Source organism: Oncorhynchus masou, chromosome 30 (assembly GCF_036934945.1).
Source record: "Oncorhynchus masou masou isolate Uvic2021 chromosome 30, UVic_Omas_1.1, whole genome shotgun sequence".
NCBI classification, from domain to species: Eukaryota; Metazoa; Chordata; class Actinopteri; order Salmoniformes; family Salmonidae; genus Oncorhynchus; species Oncorhynchus masou.
In genome coordinates this window covers 31,031,975-31,051,056 of record NC_088241.1, presented here as the reverse complement: position 1 = coordinate 31,051,056, position 19,082 = coordinate 31,031,975, and the positions used below count along the sequence as shown (strand labels likewise).

At 43.3% G+C, this 19,082-nt stretch overlaps 1 protein-coding gene across 1 annotated transcript in view; it reads left to right on the top strand.

The window, feature by feature from the left end:
• Nucleotides 1-19,082, top strand: part of LOC135522520 (receptor-type tyrosine-protein phosphatase U-like) — a 320,589-nt gene that overhangs the window by 263,485 nt on the left and 38,022 nt on the right. The window contains exons 16-19 of the mRNA XM_064948847.1: nt 4,622-4,809; nt 6,858-6,981; nt 16,417-16,493; nt 18,773-18,809. Coding sequence (XP_064804919.1) covers nt 4,622-4,809; nt 6,858-6,981; nt 16,417-16,493; nt 18,773-18,809 — 426 coding nt within the window. The remainder of the gene's footprint in view (nt 1-4,621; nt 4,810-6,857; nt 6,982-16,416; nt 16,494-18,772; nt 18,810-19,082) is intronic.

The window sequence follows — 19,082 nt, the reverse complement described above, 5'->3', positions numbered from 1 at the left end:
AGTTAACCCACTGTACCCACTGTCATTGAAAATAAGAATGTGTTCTTAATTGACTTGCCTGGTTAAGTAAAGGTAAAATAAAAATAAAATGTCCGTCACGGGTGTGGAGGGCCACCTGCTTGTGAGAATCACCAAAGTGAACTGCCTGGATTTCACTGGTGTTCTCTGGTAGTTCTCTGCAAAGTCAATATGCACGATGATCTCTCCGCATATTCTCTTTTAATTATATCAGTTTGGAGTATTGATGTCGAATGTTGTACACATGTTTCCCCAACTTCTCTTTCAATCCTTGGGAAAAGGCCTCCAGTAGGCTCTGCAGTGTGCTACATACCTTTTTCAGTGAAGTTCTCCATGTTTCCCTCTTTTGTTTTTCCTTCTCTCTCTTCAGCTTTGTTTTTCCACTCAAACCACCATGTCAGCTCACCAGCATCAAAGTCAGATGTTTTAAGCTATTTTGCTTGGCAAAGGGAGCACTTTGTGCACATGCACTCTTTCTTCAGGTTCTCATAGCACAAAGACTTAATAAGGTTCTCAATGCTGCTGCAGCTGATCCCTTTGTAATGCTGTTGGTTGACTCGGGTTTTGCAGAGGCATGTGTCCCTATCCTGGACTTTTGGCTTGACAACCCAAAAAGGACATATTCTGCAGAATTCATAGTAGGACATTTTAATCTCTGAATATTCCCTCTTAAAATTCTGATAAAGGTTCTGAATTGTGCCATTCAAGAAGCACTTTTTCTTCTTGTTCCTCGTTACTGTGTCCCTTTTCTCTGTTGTTGCTCTACTGTTGTCATCACGTTCATAGAATCTAGTGATTGTCTCTTCTGTGGCTTTGTAATTATGGCACACTTTTTTTCCCCTTGTATTGAAGACATGTTGGCCTGTTTTCATTTGCTCTTTGACCAGGCCATACTTTCTCAAGATGTTGCCTCTGAGCATTTTTGAAGCTTGTCCTTGGCACTGCACATTTTTTTAAATAGTTTTGCTTTAACTCTGATCAATGATGGCATTTTGACACAATAAAATCCTTTGGTGTTCCTTTCATTTGCTGTTTTGTCTTTGTCTTTGCGGAATCTTGTCTCTCCATTTTCTTCACCAGTTGTTCATACATTATTGTGTATTTCTCAGCTTTCCGTAAAGTTTTATCGAGTTTGAAATTTATCATTTGTATGTTTTTGAGCGACCTCTTCCTCCTTCCAGCAAGTATTCGACTTCTCATTCCTGTTGCAGATGATGAGGAAGGGGCATCAGGGCATGCATCAGGGGCAGGTAAGTTAGGGGCAGGTATGTTAGCCTCATGTTCTGGCTGCAAGTCATCTGGTGACTGAGGTGGTGTTGCCTGATAGTTAGGTCTCCAGTGCACCTGTTCTCTTTAAAGTCTGTTTTCTATTCCGTTGGTTGCATTTCCATTGCCTTCCCTTGCTTCTTTGTTTTCGCTTTGTAAGATCAGAGATAGATTTCACTTCTCTCTTCTCTTTTTTCTTCCAGTATCTCTCCCTGTCTATATGCAGATGTATTTTTATTTGGTTTCTATGTCTGTGACCTCTGTGCTGTTTTACAGTGGGGCAAAAAAAGTATTTGGTCAGCCACCAATTTTAAAAAGATGAGAGAGGCCTGTAATTTTCATCATAGGTACACTTCAACTATGACAGACAAAATTAGAGAAAAAAAATCCAGAAAATCACATTGTAGGATTTTTAATGAATTTATTTGCAAATTATCTTTTTAAGTGGGAGAACTTGCACAATTGGTGGCTGACTAAATACTTTTTTGCCCCACTGTATGTGGTATCTTTTAAAAGCAAAGAAAATTACTACTTAAATTTTCAACTTGTGCACATCTTGGAGCACTTTCGAGATTAAATTAATTTAAAGCATGATTAAATAAGCCTAAAATAAATGTTAAAAAGTACAAAGTAAAAACATAATATATTTTTGTCATTTCTGCTACGTTCGGTCATTTTCACCACAGTTAAGTGTGTGTTGGAAATGACTGTCATGGAAATGACACTTCTACAGTTTTTGGAGAAAAATTACAGGTTAGCATGTTTTGGCTAGTATTACAGCTGGCATATTATTTACACTAAATACATAAAATGATTCTACCACAAAGTAAAGAAATTATCACCTGTTCGGAAATGACTGACAATGAATATGTTCTCTACACAAGTAATATTTACCTAGATTTAGCTTCAATTTCTGGACATCATATCCTGAACAACTGTCCGCTGCAGCCATGTGCTTCAGTGTCTGTAATATGTTTCCATGGTAACTAAGTTAACATTCTCTTGACAAAACTTTATTAATGAGGAATTTTCCCTCAGTGGTGGAAATGACACTACTAGGTATATTTTGTGGGGCAGGTGAGAGACTGGTTAGCAGAGCTCAACAACAAAAAATATCCCCATAAATATTGATATAGATTTTTATTTTATTTACTTTTTCTCTAACATTATATAATGTGCAATTAATGTTTTCTCATAGAAAAACATACTAGAAGCTTAAAAGGGACAAGGACAAAACAGTGAAATTGAGGTATAAAATGCATCTGAAAAGTAGCTAAAATACTTGATAGAGAGGTGTTGAAGAAATCTGGGGTGATTGTAGTGTGAACTTAACATAAAAAACATATATATTTTTTAATAAAATCCACCAAATTTAACCTGAGGACATAGAAGTGATTGTAGTTGCAGAATCACCCAGCTACTCCGTAAGCTAGCTTGAGAAAAACATAACTCCAAGAAATGGGGTTATTACTTTCTGAGGTAATTTGGTTATTCTGTCTTGATTGTAGAGGTTCTATTTTGCTATCTTACAAAGTTAAAGCAATCTCTTTGAGTTTAGTCAGTGAATCAGGCCGTCCCAATAGTAACCTGAAATTCTTTCAGCCGTACATGCCTTCAAACTAAGGAAATATTTGAGGTGCTCTATGCAACGCCCTTAAACAATTCCCTTAGGTAAGGGAAAAGTATCTCTTAAGGTAAACTCTTAAGGGAAACACTTTAGATGTTCTATATAACCAGGCCCTGATACACTTAATAGTTAATCAAAGAGATAAAATGGTGTTGGGTCTGTAACTTATCACCCTCCTCATGGAGAAAAGCACCCTAGCTAATTATAACACACAGAGTAAGAAAAACAAATAAATGCATAATTCTAGCATTGCCTACAATTATTAATAAGATACTAATGAGATAGAACAATATAAGCAATATAACAGTGTAGATGTACAAATTATGGCAATGGCATATATGATGATAAGCGGTTAAGAGGCAAGCCGTAATTTTGATTAAGACATGAGCGAGCTGAGACAGATGTAGCCTATATGCCGCCTATTTGTTCAGCATTTTTTTTAATTTACAGAGCGACATAAACATGGGCCTTTCTTACAGTATTCTCCTTGTACATCAAGTCAGAACCATCTAATAAATAACATGGGCACATAAGCAGACAATGAAATATTCAACAATATTAAATGTTATATTCAATCATTACATTTCTATAAAACAGGCTATAGGCCACATGTGCACTACCAAGTCCGAACAGTAGACTACATGCTACAATTCTGCCAAGCACGTACCTATTGTCATCCTTTTGTTGGTTGTGAAATTCATCTCTATGCAGTGTCTAGTTGAGCCACAACATTTGTTTTTCCCAGTGATCAGAGTTTTACAGCGTTGTCTACTGTATATGTGATGCACAATTCTCATGTTTTGAAACCCTTTCAGACAGATGTTTTAAATCCTTAATTCCAGACTTGGACCACACACCCTCACAACTGAATAACAGGCGAAATGGTGATTGCTTTGAGATGCTTGCAGTTAGCCACTGCTTCCTTCCAAATCCCTCATTGTTGAACTTGCGATTTCAGACTTGTTGTGTAATGTTTATGTCCAATGGCTGATGAGCACCAATACATGTTATCTCTGATGTCTCTTTATATGACAAGGATTGAAAAGGATTTGCTAGTAGATTGTCAACTTGATTCATGGTGACGACTGCTAGCTTGTTAGCTAAGATTTTGAAAGTATGAAAAATGTTGAAAGTATCAGTCCAATCAAAGCTACTGTAGATATAATGTCATGTCATTCTATCTGTGGCCAATGACCTTGAGCCTTCTTGGATGGGCACTTGTAACCTAAGGGGCTAAAATGAGTGATAGAAAACTTAGCCAATCATGACAGAAAACTGAGCCAATCAGGCGCAACGCTCTGTATTTTCTGCTGGCTTGCCCCACCACCACAAAGCACCGAGCTAGGCTGAAACACCTGTATTTTGGAGCTGCCTTGTTTTTTGCAGCTTTATTAACTGAATGGCATTTCTTTTACATTGTTTGCAATCTGATATGTGACGTGTATTAATGCCAAAATAACAAGCAAACCAGGAAAAAATGTATCCCCCAAAAAATGTACCTAAAAATGTGGTGCTCAAAACAGGTGGGGGCTCTGCCCCACCTGCCCTGAATGACGGGTCACCACTGAGCCTATGGAATATTGACCGGCATTGACACCAACAGGAGTTTCATATGAAAAATGAAGTTGCAAATTACTCAATTTCAGATACCACCTTTTGTGTGTAACTCTATGCCTAATGGTGCCACTTTCCTTTGTCCTTCTCTCACAGGTGAGCAGTGTAGCTCAGTGAACGAGTCCAGTAGTCTTCTGGGGGGTTCGCCACGACGCCAGTGTGGGCGTAAGGGCTCACCCTACCACACCGGTCAGCTCCACCCTGCTGTGCGAGTGGCTGACCTTCTCCAGCACATCAACCAGATGAAAACTGCAGAGGGGTACGGCTTCAAACAGGAGTACGAGGTAGGAAGTATAGGTACAGAGGCATGGTTGTGGCTGATGTGTGTTTGGTTGGTATAATGGTGTGTTGCTGGAAAATAATGGTGTGTGAAAATACAAGTTTGTAGTCTTGTCACCGTACACTATTTAGGGGTTTAAAATGTAGAATAACGGATAATTTAAAAGTAAAAATTGTCGACAGGAGATTATGCATTTAGTAGTCAGATTGTGTGAAGTTATCACTCACGTCCCAGTTGTTACAGATTGTGAAAATGCATGATCAGGGGTAAAAGACACTTCTTGGACCAAGGTCACTGTGAGACTATTAAAAAATCATCATTGTCTGGAGCTCAAATAGCCCCTCTGTCAGAGTGGCTGTCGCTGATGAAGCCCCAATCTCCAGGGGTTCTCCAGACCAGGCCATTTGTTCCCCAGCCCAGTGACCGCCAATTGTCTCAGCATCGGGGGCTGGGTGGCTTCCAACCCCTGGCTGACCTCCAGTATCACACTGAAAAAAGAAGAACCTCTGTACTGAATTCTCAACAGAGGTTTTTAGGCTTGTATAGGATGCCACCAAGTTGAAAGTGTTATTAACTGGTGCACGGCACAACGAGGGAGTCATTTTGTTAAGTCATCGCCTACAATTAAGGAGAGAAGCCTTCGAGGACTCTGTTCCAAACTTCTTTATGCATCAGGGAGTGTATGTTAAGGAGAGTCTCCTTCAGTTCCATTATCTTCCGAGGGCTCCCGAGTGGCGCAGACCCTGGTTTTATCTCGGGCTGTATCACAACCAGCCGTGATCAGGAGTGCCATAGGGCGGTGCACAATTGGCCCAGCATCGTCCGGGTTAAGGGAGGGTTTGGCCTGGGTAGGCCATCATTGTAAATAAGAATTTGTTCTTATTTGAGTCTGTACTTTATCTGAGTCTGTACTTTACCATAGGTAGAGAGGGAAACATTTTGTTTTGGGAGACAAGCAGAACTTAACCCACGTATTATTCCAGTACCTCTGTAAAGGCTGATTTCCATGACTGTCTGGATGCGTCGGGCCACATTTTGGAGGGCACACAGCCCTGAAACATTTCTCCCCGGTGGGATACTTCTCCATGATTGGGAAAAAGGAAAATAGTTAAACCGGTGGGCTGGTTGACACAGTAATATTGCACTGGGGGAGAAAAAAGACAGCGATAATTTGTAAACACTGCAGCAAAATTATTCATAACACAGTTATGTAACTGCTCAGATTGTTCTTCACTGTGTCTCAACTTGTCTTTCATTCAAGTATTACTCTTCATTTTTTGTGTGATCCTCAGAACCAATTAACCCCTCCCTCCCTGCATCCTCCACCCCGATCAATGGGCCTAAATCTCCAAGTCTGTATTGGGGGAAAGTGGGGGGGTTGGTGTAATCCCAGGCAGAGTTTGGGTGGTTACTCTCTCTGTGGGGAGCAGCGGGGTTGTATTCCCCTGCTCAGCATGCAGGCTTGTATTCACCCACAGTCCCCCCCGGGGGCTGAACAACCACAGTGGTGTGTGGGGGAAAACTTGGCCCCACACACTAGGGGAGAGGAGTAGTTTGGTTGATGAGAGCATCCTGCTGCTGGAGTCAGGACTGTCATAAGATGGCGATAGTGGGGCATGTTGATGAGAGGACAGGAGCGTGTTGGAACAGAATTGTGCATGGGCCCATGACTAGGCAGGATGTATGGAATTCACTAGAGTGCTCTGTCTGTGTGTGAACATGAAGCTAAGGCTCTTCCACATGTCCTGCATGATCAGTTAATGTGAACGGGTAGCTACTTGTCATCTATGATGCTTTTGAACTCCCTTTCAGTTCGAATGGTCTTTGAATAGCACTACACCGTCATGATGTATGCATTGGCTCACTACTTGAAAGATATTGCTCCAATTATACCCATTAATTTTCTATTTCCCTCTTACGTCACTCAAACACAACAGACAACTGCAGATATAATGGTTTAGAAGAGACGCATTGTAAATATGTTTGACTCGATAGGGGAAGGGTGGTATTGGTGATAGTATCATTAACATATACTTACCTACCCCTCCACAGAGCTTCTTTGATGGCTGGGACTGCACCAAAAAGAAGGACAAAACTAAAGGGAGGAATGACACGTTGATGGGATATAAGTCATCATGGACATGCCAGCCCTCTTGGGACGAATGCACTGATCACCGTAAGCAATAATGTCAATCACAAATATGTGTTATGTTCTTTTACATGAAAATATTGATATGTAGGATCTTTTGGCCAGGTCTTCCATGTAAAATATATATTTTTACCTCAGTGGAAGAACCTGAGGTAAAAATACAGTTGAAGTTGGAAGTTTACATACACTTAGGTTGGAGTCAATAAAACTCGTTTTTCAACCACTCCACAAATTTCTTGATAACAAACTATAGTTTTGGCAAGTCGGTCAGGACATCTACTTTGTGCATGACTTTTAAACTCAGTGCTTTTTCTTGACGTCATGGGAAAATCAAAAGAAATCAGCCAAGACCTCAGACAACAAAAATGTAGACCTCCACAAGTCTGGTTCATCCAATTTCCAAACGCCAAACGAAGGTACCGCGTTCATCTATACAAATAATAGTACGCAAGTATAAACACCATGGGACCACGCAGCCGTCATACCGCTCAGGAAGGAAACGCGTTCTGTCTCCTAGAAATTAACGTACTTTGGTGCGAAAAGTGCAAATCAATCCCAGAACAACAGCAAAGGACCTTGTGAAGATGCTGGAGGAAACGGGTACAAAAATATCTATATCCACAGTAAAACGAGTCCTATATCGACATACCCTGAAAGGCTTCTTAGCAAGGGAGAAGCCACTGCTCCAAAACCTCCATTAAAAAGCCTTATACATATACAGTTGAAGTCGGAAGTGTACATACACCTTAGCCAAATACATTTAGACCCCAAGCAACTTTGGAAGTATGCTTGGGGTCATTGTCCATTTGGAAGACGCATTTGCGACCAAGCTTCAACTTCCTGACTGATGTCTTGAGATGTTGCTTCAATATATCCACATCATTTTCCTCAGTGGGCAAATGCTCACCTTCGAAGGCCACTGGCACACTGGAGAAGTGAGCTCTTCCCAGATGAATCCTGGTTTCAACTCTACCGGGAAGATGGCAGACAGCGTGTGCCTCATGGAGGTGGAGGGGTTAGGAAATGGGCATGCATAAACCGACTTGCCAAAATTATAGTTTGATAACAAGAAATCTGTGGAGTGGTTGAAACACTTAGGTTGGAGTCATTAAAACTAGTTTATGTAAACTTCAGACTTTGACTGTATGTTCTAGTGTGGACCCTATATAAATAATTACATTGAATATGTATTTTACTTACCAGCAGTATAGTATGATTGCTATTCATGTGTGCATGGTTATTATTGGCATTGACCGTGACCTTTCCCCTTGGATGATGTCGTCACCCCGTCGGATCTGTACAATGCGACTCTACCACGTTGAGTGGGCTGTATTGTTTGGCTGTGTTTGTACATGGCTGTACACATTCTATTTCTTAGGGTGAAAGTAATATTGAGATGCGTGTGGGAATTCCTTGTCAAGTTACTACATCTTTTTGGCGACGAGGATAAAACTTTATCAGCATGTACAAGGCGATGTGCTAGCTAGCTAAGAAACAGTGGAGGTAGTCACTTAGCTAGATAGCTAGCTCAATGAGCGACAGAGAGCAGCCACCACTGGAGGGAAACATCGATGGTGACAATCAGTAGCAAGTGAAAATCGATAATGAGGGTCAAGGACAAGTTGGCATTATCACTAAGTTTATGGAAGAGAACGAGGTCTGAACAGAATATGTGGAAAGGTAGAGATGCTTTTTCTTGGCCAATAGAATTATAGATGAGGCTTGAGTGTGTGTGGGGCTAAAACCTAAAAGCTAATGAGGAATTTGGCTACACAACGGAGACCGGGAGAAATTCATTTTGTGGATTTAGTTGCTCTCGTTCAGACTCACCACAATCCAAAGCCAGTGATTGTCCATAGGTTCAAGTTTAACTGCCATTTTCCAGTCAGTCTGTTGCTAACTTTGTTGCCGAATTATGTGAACTCTCTGAACATTGTGAGTTTGGGGCTATGTTAGAGAACATGCTCTGTGACAGATTAGTCTGTGGCATTAATGATGACAGCATACAGCACTGTTTGCTTTCAAGAGATCATTGGAACGATCTCAAGTGATGGGGATGGCTTGTAAATGCTATAAATATTTAAAAGGCCGAAAGTGGAAGTTGTGCAATGCATCAGGTGACAAAACAGGCAGCAGGAAAAAGGGGAAAAGCAGTGGAATGTTTCAGATGTGGGTGAACACATTATGCAAACAACTGTAAGTTCAAGGACACTGTCACATTTGCAACAAAAAGGGACATTTAGTAAAAAAAATGCAGGGGTCCTAGGGGCAAGCCAGAGGGTGGGCCGACTGGGCAGGGCAAGTTCACAGCTAAGAAGCTGCAGTCAGTAGCTCACCACCTAGAGAGCACAGAGGAGGACGGGCATTGTTCCTACAACATATTTAATGTGAGTGAGCCACACGCAGAGCCTATCTATGCTACAGTGGAGGAAGATGGAAAGCAGATGAGAATGGAGGTTGACACGGGGGCCTCTGCCTCTGTTATCAGTGAGGAGACCTACAAACAAATATGGGGCTCAAAACAGGCTTCAGCCCACACACCGGCAGGGATCAGACTGTACACCGGTGTGACGATGCCATTGCTTGGGGCTCTGGAGGTGGACATTGCATACAACAGCCAGGAAGCGAGACCACAGCACCTGGTGGTGAAAGGGAATGGGCCTAGTTTACTAGGGTGTGACTGGCTCACCAAAATACAACTGAACTGGGGTGAGATAAAACACACACGAGTGACTGAAGATGTCATTCAAAAGTACCCTGAGATTTTCAAAGATGAACTGGGCACACTGCAGGGCACTGCAGTTAAGCTGTTCGTGGATCCTCAGGCCAAGCCTAACTTTTCCAAGCCCAGGAATGTGCTTTACGCCATTCAAAAAAAAGTTGAGGATGAGTTGGAGCGGCTGCAGGAAATAAACATCATTACTCCCATTCAGTTCTCCCGCTGGGCAGATCCAATCATTCCCATTCTGAAAAATGACGGCACGTTGCATATATGTGGGGACTACAAACCACCATCAACAGGGCCTCTAGGCTGGATGCTTTCCCGCTGCCACGGGTGGAGGACCAGTTTGCAATGCTTGCAAGAGAGAAGACGTTCTCAAAGCTTGACATGAGTCGAGCCTACCAACAACTCCTCCGGGGTGAGGTCTTAAAAGAGTATGTCACAGTCAACACACTCAAAGGCTTGTTCAGGTACAACCTCTTGGTTTTCAGAGTGGCGTCCAGTCCAGCCATTTTCCAGAGGACAATGGACAGTCTACTGCAGGGGATCCCTCATGTAAGCAGTGTACCTGGACGACATCCTGGTTACAGGGGCACCTCCACCATCTGGAACAGATGTTAAAGAGATTCTCAGAGACAGGTCTGCGCCTGAAGCGTAGCAAGTCCACATTCCAAGCACAGAGTGTGACATACCTAGGTCATAAGATCAGAGCGCAGGGTCTGTATCCTGTGGAGGACATAGTCAGGGCAATCAAGGATGCTCCAAAACCCAAGAACGTGTCTGAGCTCAGGTTGTTCCTGGGCATGGTGAACTACTGTGGTAAGTTCCTCCCTGTCAACAGTGTGGGCTACACTTTATCAGCTGCTCCACAAAGACTGTAAATGGAATTGGGGGCCAGCACAAGAGAAAGCTTTCATGGAAGTGAAAGCACTACTAGAAGCTGCACAACTGCTGGTTCATTTTGACCAAGACAGAGATCATCCTGTCATGTAACGCCTCGCCCTATGGCATTGGGGCAGTACTTCCCCATTAGATGGAGGACAGGTCGGAGAACCCATTGGATTTTCATCAGGCACACTGATGAGTACTGAGAAGGGTTATTCATAGTTAGACAAGGAAGGTCTGGCCATAGTCTTTGCTGTGAACCGCTTTCATCAGTACCTCTACGGTCATCATTTCACCATATGCACTGACCAAAAACCACTGATTAGTCATGTTAGCGAATCAAGATGCATTCCTCCAATGGCTTCAGCAAGGGTACAGCGCTGGGCCCTAACACTGTCAGCTTACGAGTACACTATCATGTACAGAGCGGGGAAGGATATTTCAAATGCAGACGCGGTCAGCCGTCTCCCACTACCAGAGATGCCCGGCACAACTGTGGTGCCTCCCGAGACAATTTTCCTCAAACTCACCTGTGAATGCCAAACAGATCAAACAGTGGACAGACCAGGATCCTATCTTGGCCCTATCCTGGCCCAAGTGAAAAGATTCCTTATTCAGGGTTGGCCTCCTTTCATAGAGGATGATGGACTGAGACCTTATGCAAACACAAAACTGAGCTGGGCCCAGAGTGTTTGTTCCACCCCCCGGCCATTTGCAAGTCATGGATGAAGTCCATGAGGCTCACACAGGGTTCTACCGGATGAAAGGTTTAGCCAGCTCTTACATCTGGTGGTCTAACATGGATCAGGACGTAGAAAACAAAGTGAAATCATGTTCTGAGTTCCAGATCAACCAGAAGATGGCGCAACCCGCAACCCAAAAATCTGTAGGAGTGGCCTGACCACCCATGGTCCAGGCTACGCATAGACTTTGCAGGCCCTTTCATGGGCCACATGTTCCTTGTGATGGTGGACGCGTGCTCCAAGTGGCTCTAGGCTCACATCAAGCGCAACATCACAGCGGCCACAACCATCGAAAAGCTTTGGCAGGTGTTTGCAATTCACTCACTCTCTTGTGTTCAACAAGAGTCAGACACAACAACCTTTATCTGTGACTTGTTCCAAAACTTCATGCGGAGAAATGGGATTCGCCATGTCCGAAACGCTCAAAAGGCTTAGCGGAGCGGGCTGTGCTGACACTGAAAGAGGGGCTCAAAAGGATGACTGGGGGAACCATCACAACTAAGCTCTCACGGTTCTTGTTCCAGTACTGCATCACGCCACAAACAACCACAGGACATGTTCCAGCTGAGATGTTGATGGGCAGAAAGCCAATAGCTCACCTGAATCTACTGTGTCCGGACATCAAAGCACAAGTGGAATGGAAGCAGGAGAAACTTAAAGCGAGACATGACCACAACGCGAGGGAAAGACAGTTAAAATCCAAGAAACTATCTACATCCACAACCAGCAAGCACTAGTCACCAGGTATCATTCTGAGTCAGAGTGGTCCAGTCTCCTTGTAGTCAAACTGACTGATGGTTGAGTCATGCGTGGACACCAGGACCACATCCGCCTGCGCTATGACAAAGAAAATACCATATTTTCAGACGGAACAGTTGCGGGTGGAATTATACAAGTTAAAACCTCCTGAAAGACTAACAAAGTCATTGAGACTGAGAGACTTGTTGTGTTAGTGTTTGTTTGGAACAGCAGATCTAGTTGAAAAGAAAGAAGGACCATCATATACACTACCTTTCAAAAGTTTGGGGTCACTTAAAAATGCCATTGTTTTTGAAAGAAAAGCAAAAAAAAATGTCCATTAAAATGACATCAAATTGATCAGAACTACAGTGTAGATGTTGTTAATGTTGTATATGACTGTTGTAGCTGGAAACTGCTGTTTTTTATGGAATATCTACATAGGCGTACAGAGGCCCATTATCAGCAAACATCACTCCTGTGTTCCAATGGGACGTTGTGTTAGCTAATCCAAGTTGATCATTTTAAAAAGCTAATTGATCATTAGAAAACCCTTATGCAATTATGTTAGTACAGCTGAAAACTGTTGTTCTGATTAAAGAAGCAATAAAACTGGCCTTCTTTAGGCTAGGTGAGTATCTGGAGCATCAGGTCTGTGCCCAAACAATTTGAGCTTCTACTTTTCAAAATCCACCTTTCCAGAAACAAGTCTCTCACCTTTGTCGCTTGCTATATGCCACCTTCTGCCCCCAGCTGTGCCCTGGACATATGTGAATTGACTGCCCCCCCCACCTCCGTCTATCTTCAGAGCTCGTGCTGTTAGGTGACATAAACTGGGACATGCTTAACACCCCGGCCATCCTACAATCTAAGCTTGATGCCCTCAATCTCACACAAATTATCAATGAACCTACCAGGTACAACACCAAATCCGTAAACACAGGCACCCTTATAGATATCATCCTAACCAACCTGACCTCCAAATATACCTTTGCTGTCTTCAACCAGGATCTCAGCGATCACTGCCTCGGTGCTTCCATTCGCAATGGGTCTGCGGTAAAACGACCACCCCTAATCACTGTCAAACGCTCCAAAAAAGCACTTCAGTGAGCAGGCCTTTCTAATCAACCTGGCTCGGATATACTGGAAGGATATTGACCTCATTCCGTCAGTAGAAGAAGCCTGGTTATTCTTTAAAAGTGTTTTCCTCACAATCTGAAATAAGCATGCCCCATTCAAAAATTTGAGAACCAGGAACAGATACAGCCCGTGGTTCACTCCAGACCTGACTGCCCTCGACCAGCACAAAAACATCCTGTGGCGTATGGCATTAGCGTCAAATGGCCCCAGCGATATACAACTTTTCAGGGAAGTTAGAAACTAATATACACAGGCAGCTAGTAAAGCTAAGGCTAGCTTTTTCAAACAGAAATTTGGACCCTCGCTTTCTAAAATTTTCTGCCGAAATTGTTGTAACCCTTATTATTAGCCTGTTCAACCTCTCTTTCATATCGTCTGAGATCCCCAAAGATTGGAAAGCTGCCGCGGCCATCCCCCTCTTCAAAGTGTGAGACACTCTAGACCCAAACTGCTACAGACCAAAATCTATCCGACCCTGCCTTTTTAAGGTCTTCGAAAGCTAAGGTAACAAACAGATCACCAACCATTTTGAATCCCACCGTACCTTCTCCGCTATGGAATCTGGTTTCTGAGCTGGTCATGGGAGCACCTCAGCCACGCTCAAGATCCTAAACAATATCATAACCGCCATCGATAAGAGACAATACTGTGCAGCCGTATTCATCGACCTGGCCAAGGCTTTCGACTCTGTCTATCACTGCATTCTTATCGGCATACTCAACAGCCTTGGTTTCTCAAATGACTGCCTTGCCTGGTTCACCAACTACTTCTCAGACACAGTTCAGTGTGTCAAATCGGAGGGCTGTTGTCCGGACCTCTGGTAGTCTCTATGGGGGTGCCACAGGGTTAAATTCTCGGGCCGACTCTTTTCTCTGTGTACATCAATGATGTCGCTCTTGCTGCTGGTGAGTCTCTGATCCACCTCTACGCAGACAACACCATTCTAATACTTCTGGCCCTACTTTGGACACTGTGTTAACTAACCTCCAGACGAGCATCAATGCCATACAACTCTCCTTCCGTGGCCTCCAACTCTTTTAAATGCAAGAAAAACTAAATGCATGCTCTTCAACCAATCGCTGCCCTCACCTGCCCGCCCGCCCATCCAGCATCACTACTATGGACGGTTCTGACTTAGAATATGGGGACAACTACAAATACCTAGGGGTCTGGTTAGACTGCAAACTCTCCTTCCAGACTCACATTAAGCATCTCCAATCCAAAATTAAATCTAGAATTGGCTTCCTATTTCGCAACAAAGCATCCTTCACTCTTGCTGCCAAACATAGACTGCATCAGTTTTACGAGGGTATCACAGTGCCATCCGTTTTGTCACCAAAGCCCCATATACTACTCACCACTGCGATCTGTATACTATCGGTGGCTGGACCTCGCTTCATATTCGTCACCAAACCCACTGGCTCCAGGTCATCTAAGTCTTTGCTTGGTAAAGCCCTGCCTTATCTCAGCTCACTGGTCACCATAGCAGCACCCACCCGTAGCACGCGCTCCAGCAGGTATAGTTCACTGGTCACCCACAAAGCCAATTCTTCCCTTGGCCACCTATCCTTCCAGTTCTCTGCTGCCAATGTCTGGAACGAATTGCAAAAATCACTGAAGCTGGAGACCCATATCTCCCTCACTAACTTTAAGCACCAGCTGTCAGAGTAGCTCACAGATCACTGCACCTGTAGATAGCCCTTCTGTAAATAACCCATACTGTTTTTTTGTTGTTGTTTTTTCTCCTTTGCTCCCCAGTATCTCCACTTGCACATTCATCTTCTGCGTGTTTAATTGCTAAATTGTATTTATTTCACCTCTATGATCTATTTATTGCCTTACCTCCCTTACCTAATTTGCATACACTGTATATAAACTTTTTTTCTCTATTGTGTTATTGATTGTATGTTTGTTTTTTCCATGTGTAACTCTGTGTTGTTGTTTGTGTCACACTGCTTTGCTTTATCATGGCCAGGTCGCAGTTGTAAATGACAACTTGTTCTCAACCAGCCTACCTGGTTAAATAAAGGTGAAATATAAACATTTAAAAAAAATACGATCTCGTACAACGCTGTGTACTACTCCCTTCACAGAACAGTGCAAACTGTCTCTAACCATGAGAGGCCCCAGTGTACAACTGAGCAAGAGGACATGTACATTAGATTGTCTAGTTTGAGAAACAGACGCCTCACTAGTCCTCATCTGGCAGCTTCATTAAATAGTACCCGCATAACACCAGTCTCAACGTCAACAGTGAAGAGGCGACTCTGGGATGCTGGCTTTCTAGGCAGAGTTACAAAGAAAAAGACATATCTCAGATTGGCCAATAAAAATAAAATATTTAGATGGGCAAAAGAACATAGACACTGGACAGAGGAGCTCTGCCTAGAAAGCCAGCATCCCAGAGTCGCCTCTCACTGTTGACGTTGCTCACTATTGATGTTGAGACTGGTGTTTTGCGGGTACTATTTAATGAAGCTGCCTGTTGAGGACTTGCTGTTTCTCAACTTAGACACTCTAATGTACTTGTCCTTTGAAATTAAGGTGGGTGTGTTATTGAGAAATCTGTGGACACTATATTCATTACATTAAATATGAATTGTACTTATCTGCAGTATAGTATGATTGTTATTCATGTGTGCATGGTTATTATTGACCGTAACCTTTCCTCTTGGAAGATGTCATCACCCTGAGTTGGATCTGTACAATGCGCCTATACCACATGTTGAGTGGGCTGTATTGTTTGGCTGTATTTATACCGTTTGTACATTTAAAATGTAACCTTTATTTAACTAGGCAAGTCAGTGAAGAACAAATTCTTATTTACATTGACTGCCTACCCCGGCCAAACCTGGATGGGCCAATTGTGCGCAGCCCTATGGGACTCCCTATCACAGCCCGAATATGATACAGCCTGGATGTGAACCAAGGACTGTAGTGACGCCTCTTGCACTGAGATGCAGTGCCTTAGACCACAGCGCCACCCGAGAGCCAGTTGGGTACATGGCTGTACACCTATTAATTCTTAGGTTGAAAGTAAAGGAAAGTTATATTGAAATGCGTGTAGGCATTCCTTGTCAGGTTACTACAGTAAATGTGTTATTATATGTACAGATTTTTTTTAAATAAAATGTTTAAAAAAAGGTGTAATTTAATTGAGATGTATGTGGTGTGGATGTACTGCAATGTAATTGGAAACACGACTGATATGTGATTCATATGTTTTCATTCCAGACAACCGCCACAGAGTCAAGCTCCACCCACTCCTGGGAGACCCCAACTCCGACTACATCAACGCCAACTACATAGACGTAAGTTTCAGCTCTCCTTCCCTTCTGCTCAGAATCCTGTCCACATAACAGTGTTATACTGGGAAACACACCAAGTCATTCCTTATCCCTTTCTGAAAAACCACAGTCCATTTCACAGTATTTTGTGTCGCCCTAAGCAATCCTGTTCCCCAGATTTACCTGTGAGAGGTTATTCATATTCCTGGAAACACCAGGCTCACCCCACCATCCACCCAACCCCCATCCAATCACAAACCTTCCTCTTGGCATTCGGCCAGATGCCATGTCTTTTTGGTGACTACCTCTACAACCCCTTATCCAACGCTATTAATAGACAATACATTAATTTTATAATACCAAGTCCTGGAGGTAAAGCCCTTTGTAAAAAAAAAAATATCCCTCTGAATTGAATAGACTGGATTGATGTTATTCAATCCCTGGATGGACGGGGAGCATCTCTGAGACATGATCTCTTTGGCTGCTCACCTTTACTTCATTATACTTCTTGTTTCCATCTGCATCAACTAGAATGTGTTTCCCGTAGAGCAACATGCATCATCAATTTGTTGGACTGTACAGTCATGAATGCATGTTATTCCATCATAAGAGACAAACTTGTCTAAAACGCCTTGTCGGAAAGGTGAAAGCATTCCTTGTATATCGTTAATCCGGGAGAGATATAGAGAGAGGGGACTTGTGGAGGAGAAATGCTTTTAGGGGACTTCATTAGCATAGAGAGGGCACTTGAGAGGGCACTAAAAATGGGTCCGTCCTATTTTGACTCCTGCCATTGTGAGGGTGCCAATTAGAGTGTCAGGGCACAGGGAGACCAGGCATCATTAGAGACATGCCACTTAATGCTTGGGTGCTGCTCGCTGTATGGACAAGTTGGCCCCCTGACAAGGCCTGGCACTGAATGATGAATAAATACGTTGCCACAGGGGAGTACTTGTGGAGAGCACATTACTATTTCACCAAAGGTTACATGGAAAAGTTTATCCTCTCTCTGAAATGTGTTTTCTGTTTGTTAAAGCAGAGGTTGACGAAGTGCGAGCTCTCAGATAGTTTTTCTCTTTAGCATTTGATTTGATCTCTTTGTCACTCATCGCCTGGCTGTGTGCCTGTATGTGTGGCTGTGTGTGTGTGGGTATACAGTATTGTGCTGTATGTATATGCATGCTTGGCAGCTGCCTGTGTTTGTCATGTGTTGTAGTACATACAGGGCAGTATTTTTCATCATCAAACTCAGCAAGTGAACCCTGCTGAATGCTATATGAGCGTCTAATTTGTTAAATAGCGAGACAGTCCAAAGCAATACACACACATGGCAGCACGTGCATGAACGAATGCATGCATGCACGCACGCTCACACACGCGCACACAAAACACACATTCAGCCTCACACACACATACTGTATGTAAACAAGCACACCCCTCTATACAGGTTTTCCTCCTGTCTGCAACCTTTATCTCCTTAGATTTCTCAATCTTCTTTCATTAACTAGCTTCTATCTCCTCTCTTTTTTTTCTACTACCTTCCCCACCTTCTCGACTTTGGACCCTGTAGATTCGGATTAACAGGGAAGTAAGTAATTCACTGCTCTTTCTATTGTCTACCATCCCTTTATTTTCCCTCTTTCCCATGCAGCACATCCCTCTTTCAAAATCCAAACCCTTCAGTCTAGTGTTTGGGAGCCTGCATTCAGAGTTGGCACAAAGCAAGCTGCTCCGAGGTATCACAATGTTCAGATTGCAGCAGAGTGAAGAAACTCTGAGGGTTGCCATCTCTTTTCCTTTTATCTGCCATTGAATCTTAGATGTTTGTCTATTTCCACCTGAGCCATGTCCAAGCTTCAAGCCAGTAGCTAATCTTACAGTAGAATAACAAGAGCACCATTGCACTCTGGCAATACAGTTGAAAGAGGTATTGTGAATAGGCACCCTTTTCTCGACCAAACCTAAATCAAAGATAACCGCTATGTAAAGAGGAATGCACGTTTGAAGGAGCTCCCATATCTGTGGAAGATGAGACTGCCTTGTGGCCCATTGTTTGTGTGACCTGTAAGCATATAGAGCTGTGCCATTTTCACCATACCCACTGACATGCCTTGTCATCTCCAGCATGTGACAAGTGTCCCTATGTAGTTATATTACTTGTGCTTGCATGAGGTCAAATCTCAGGAGGTTACGGTTACCACTATGACCGGTTGAGGTGGTGCGTGGATGCCGTGGGCATGCTGAAAGCGCTGTCTGAGGCACATATGGCTTACTAAGCATGTCACCCCTGTTCTCTTTTTCAGGGCTACCATCGATCCAACCACTTCATAGCCACTCAGGGTGAGTATCCCGCCATGTCTGGAGTTGGGTGCTTGTGTGTGCGATTGTGTGTGTGTTTGTGTGTAAAATTGAGGTTGACCAACCTACCCAATGAACTTCTACGTAGGACCTAGCAACAGTGACACAGACAGATCTCAAGTGTCTCTCCATCCAATCAAAAGGTGACTGCATGTGTGACTCGCCAACCCACTGCATGACATGGGGTGGGTGATACATGGAGAGAGAGAGAGAGAGAGAGAGTGTGTGTGTGTGTGTGTGTGTGTGTGTGTGTGT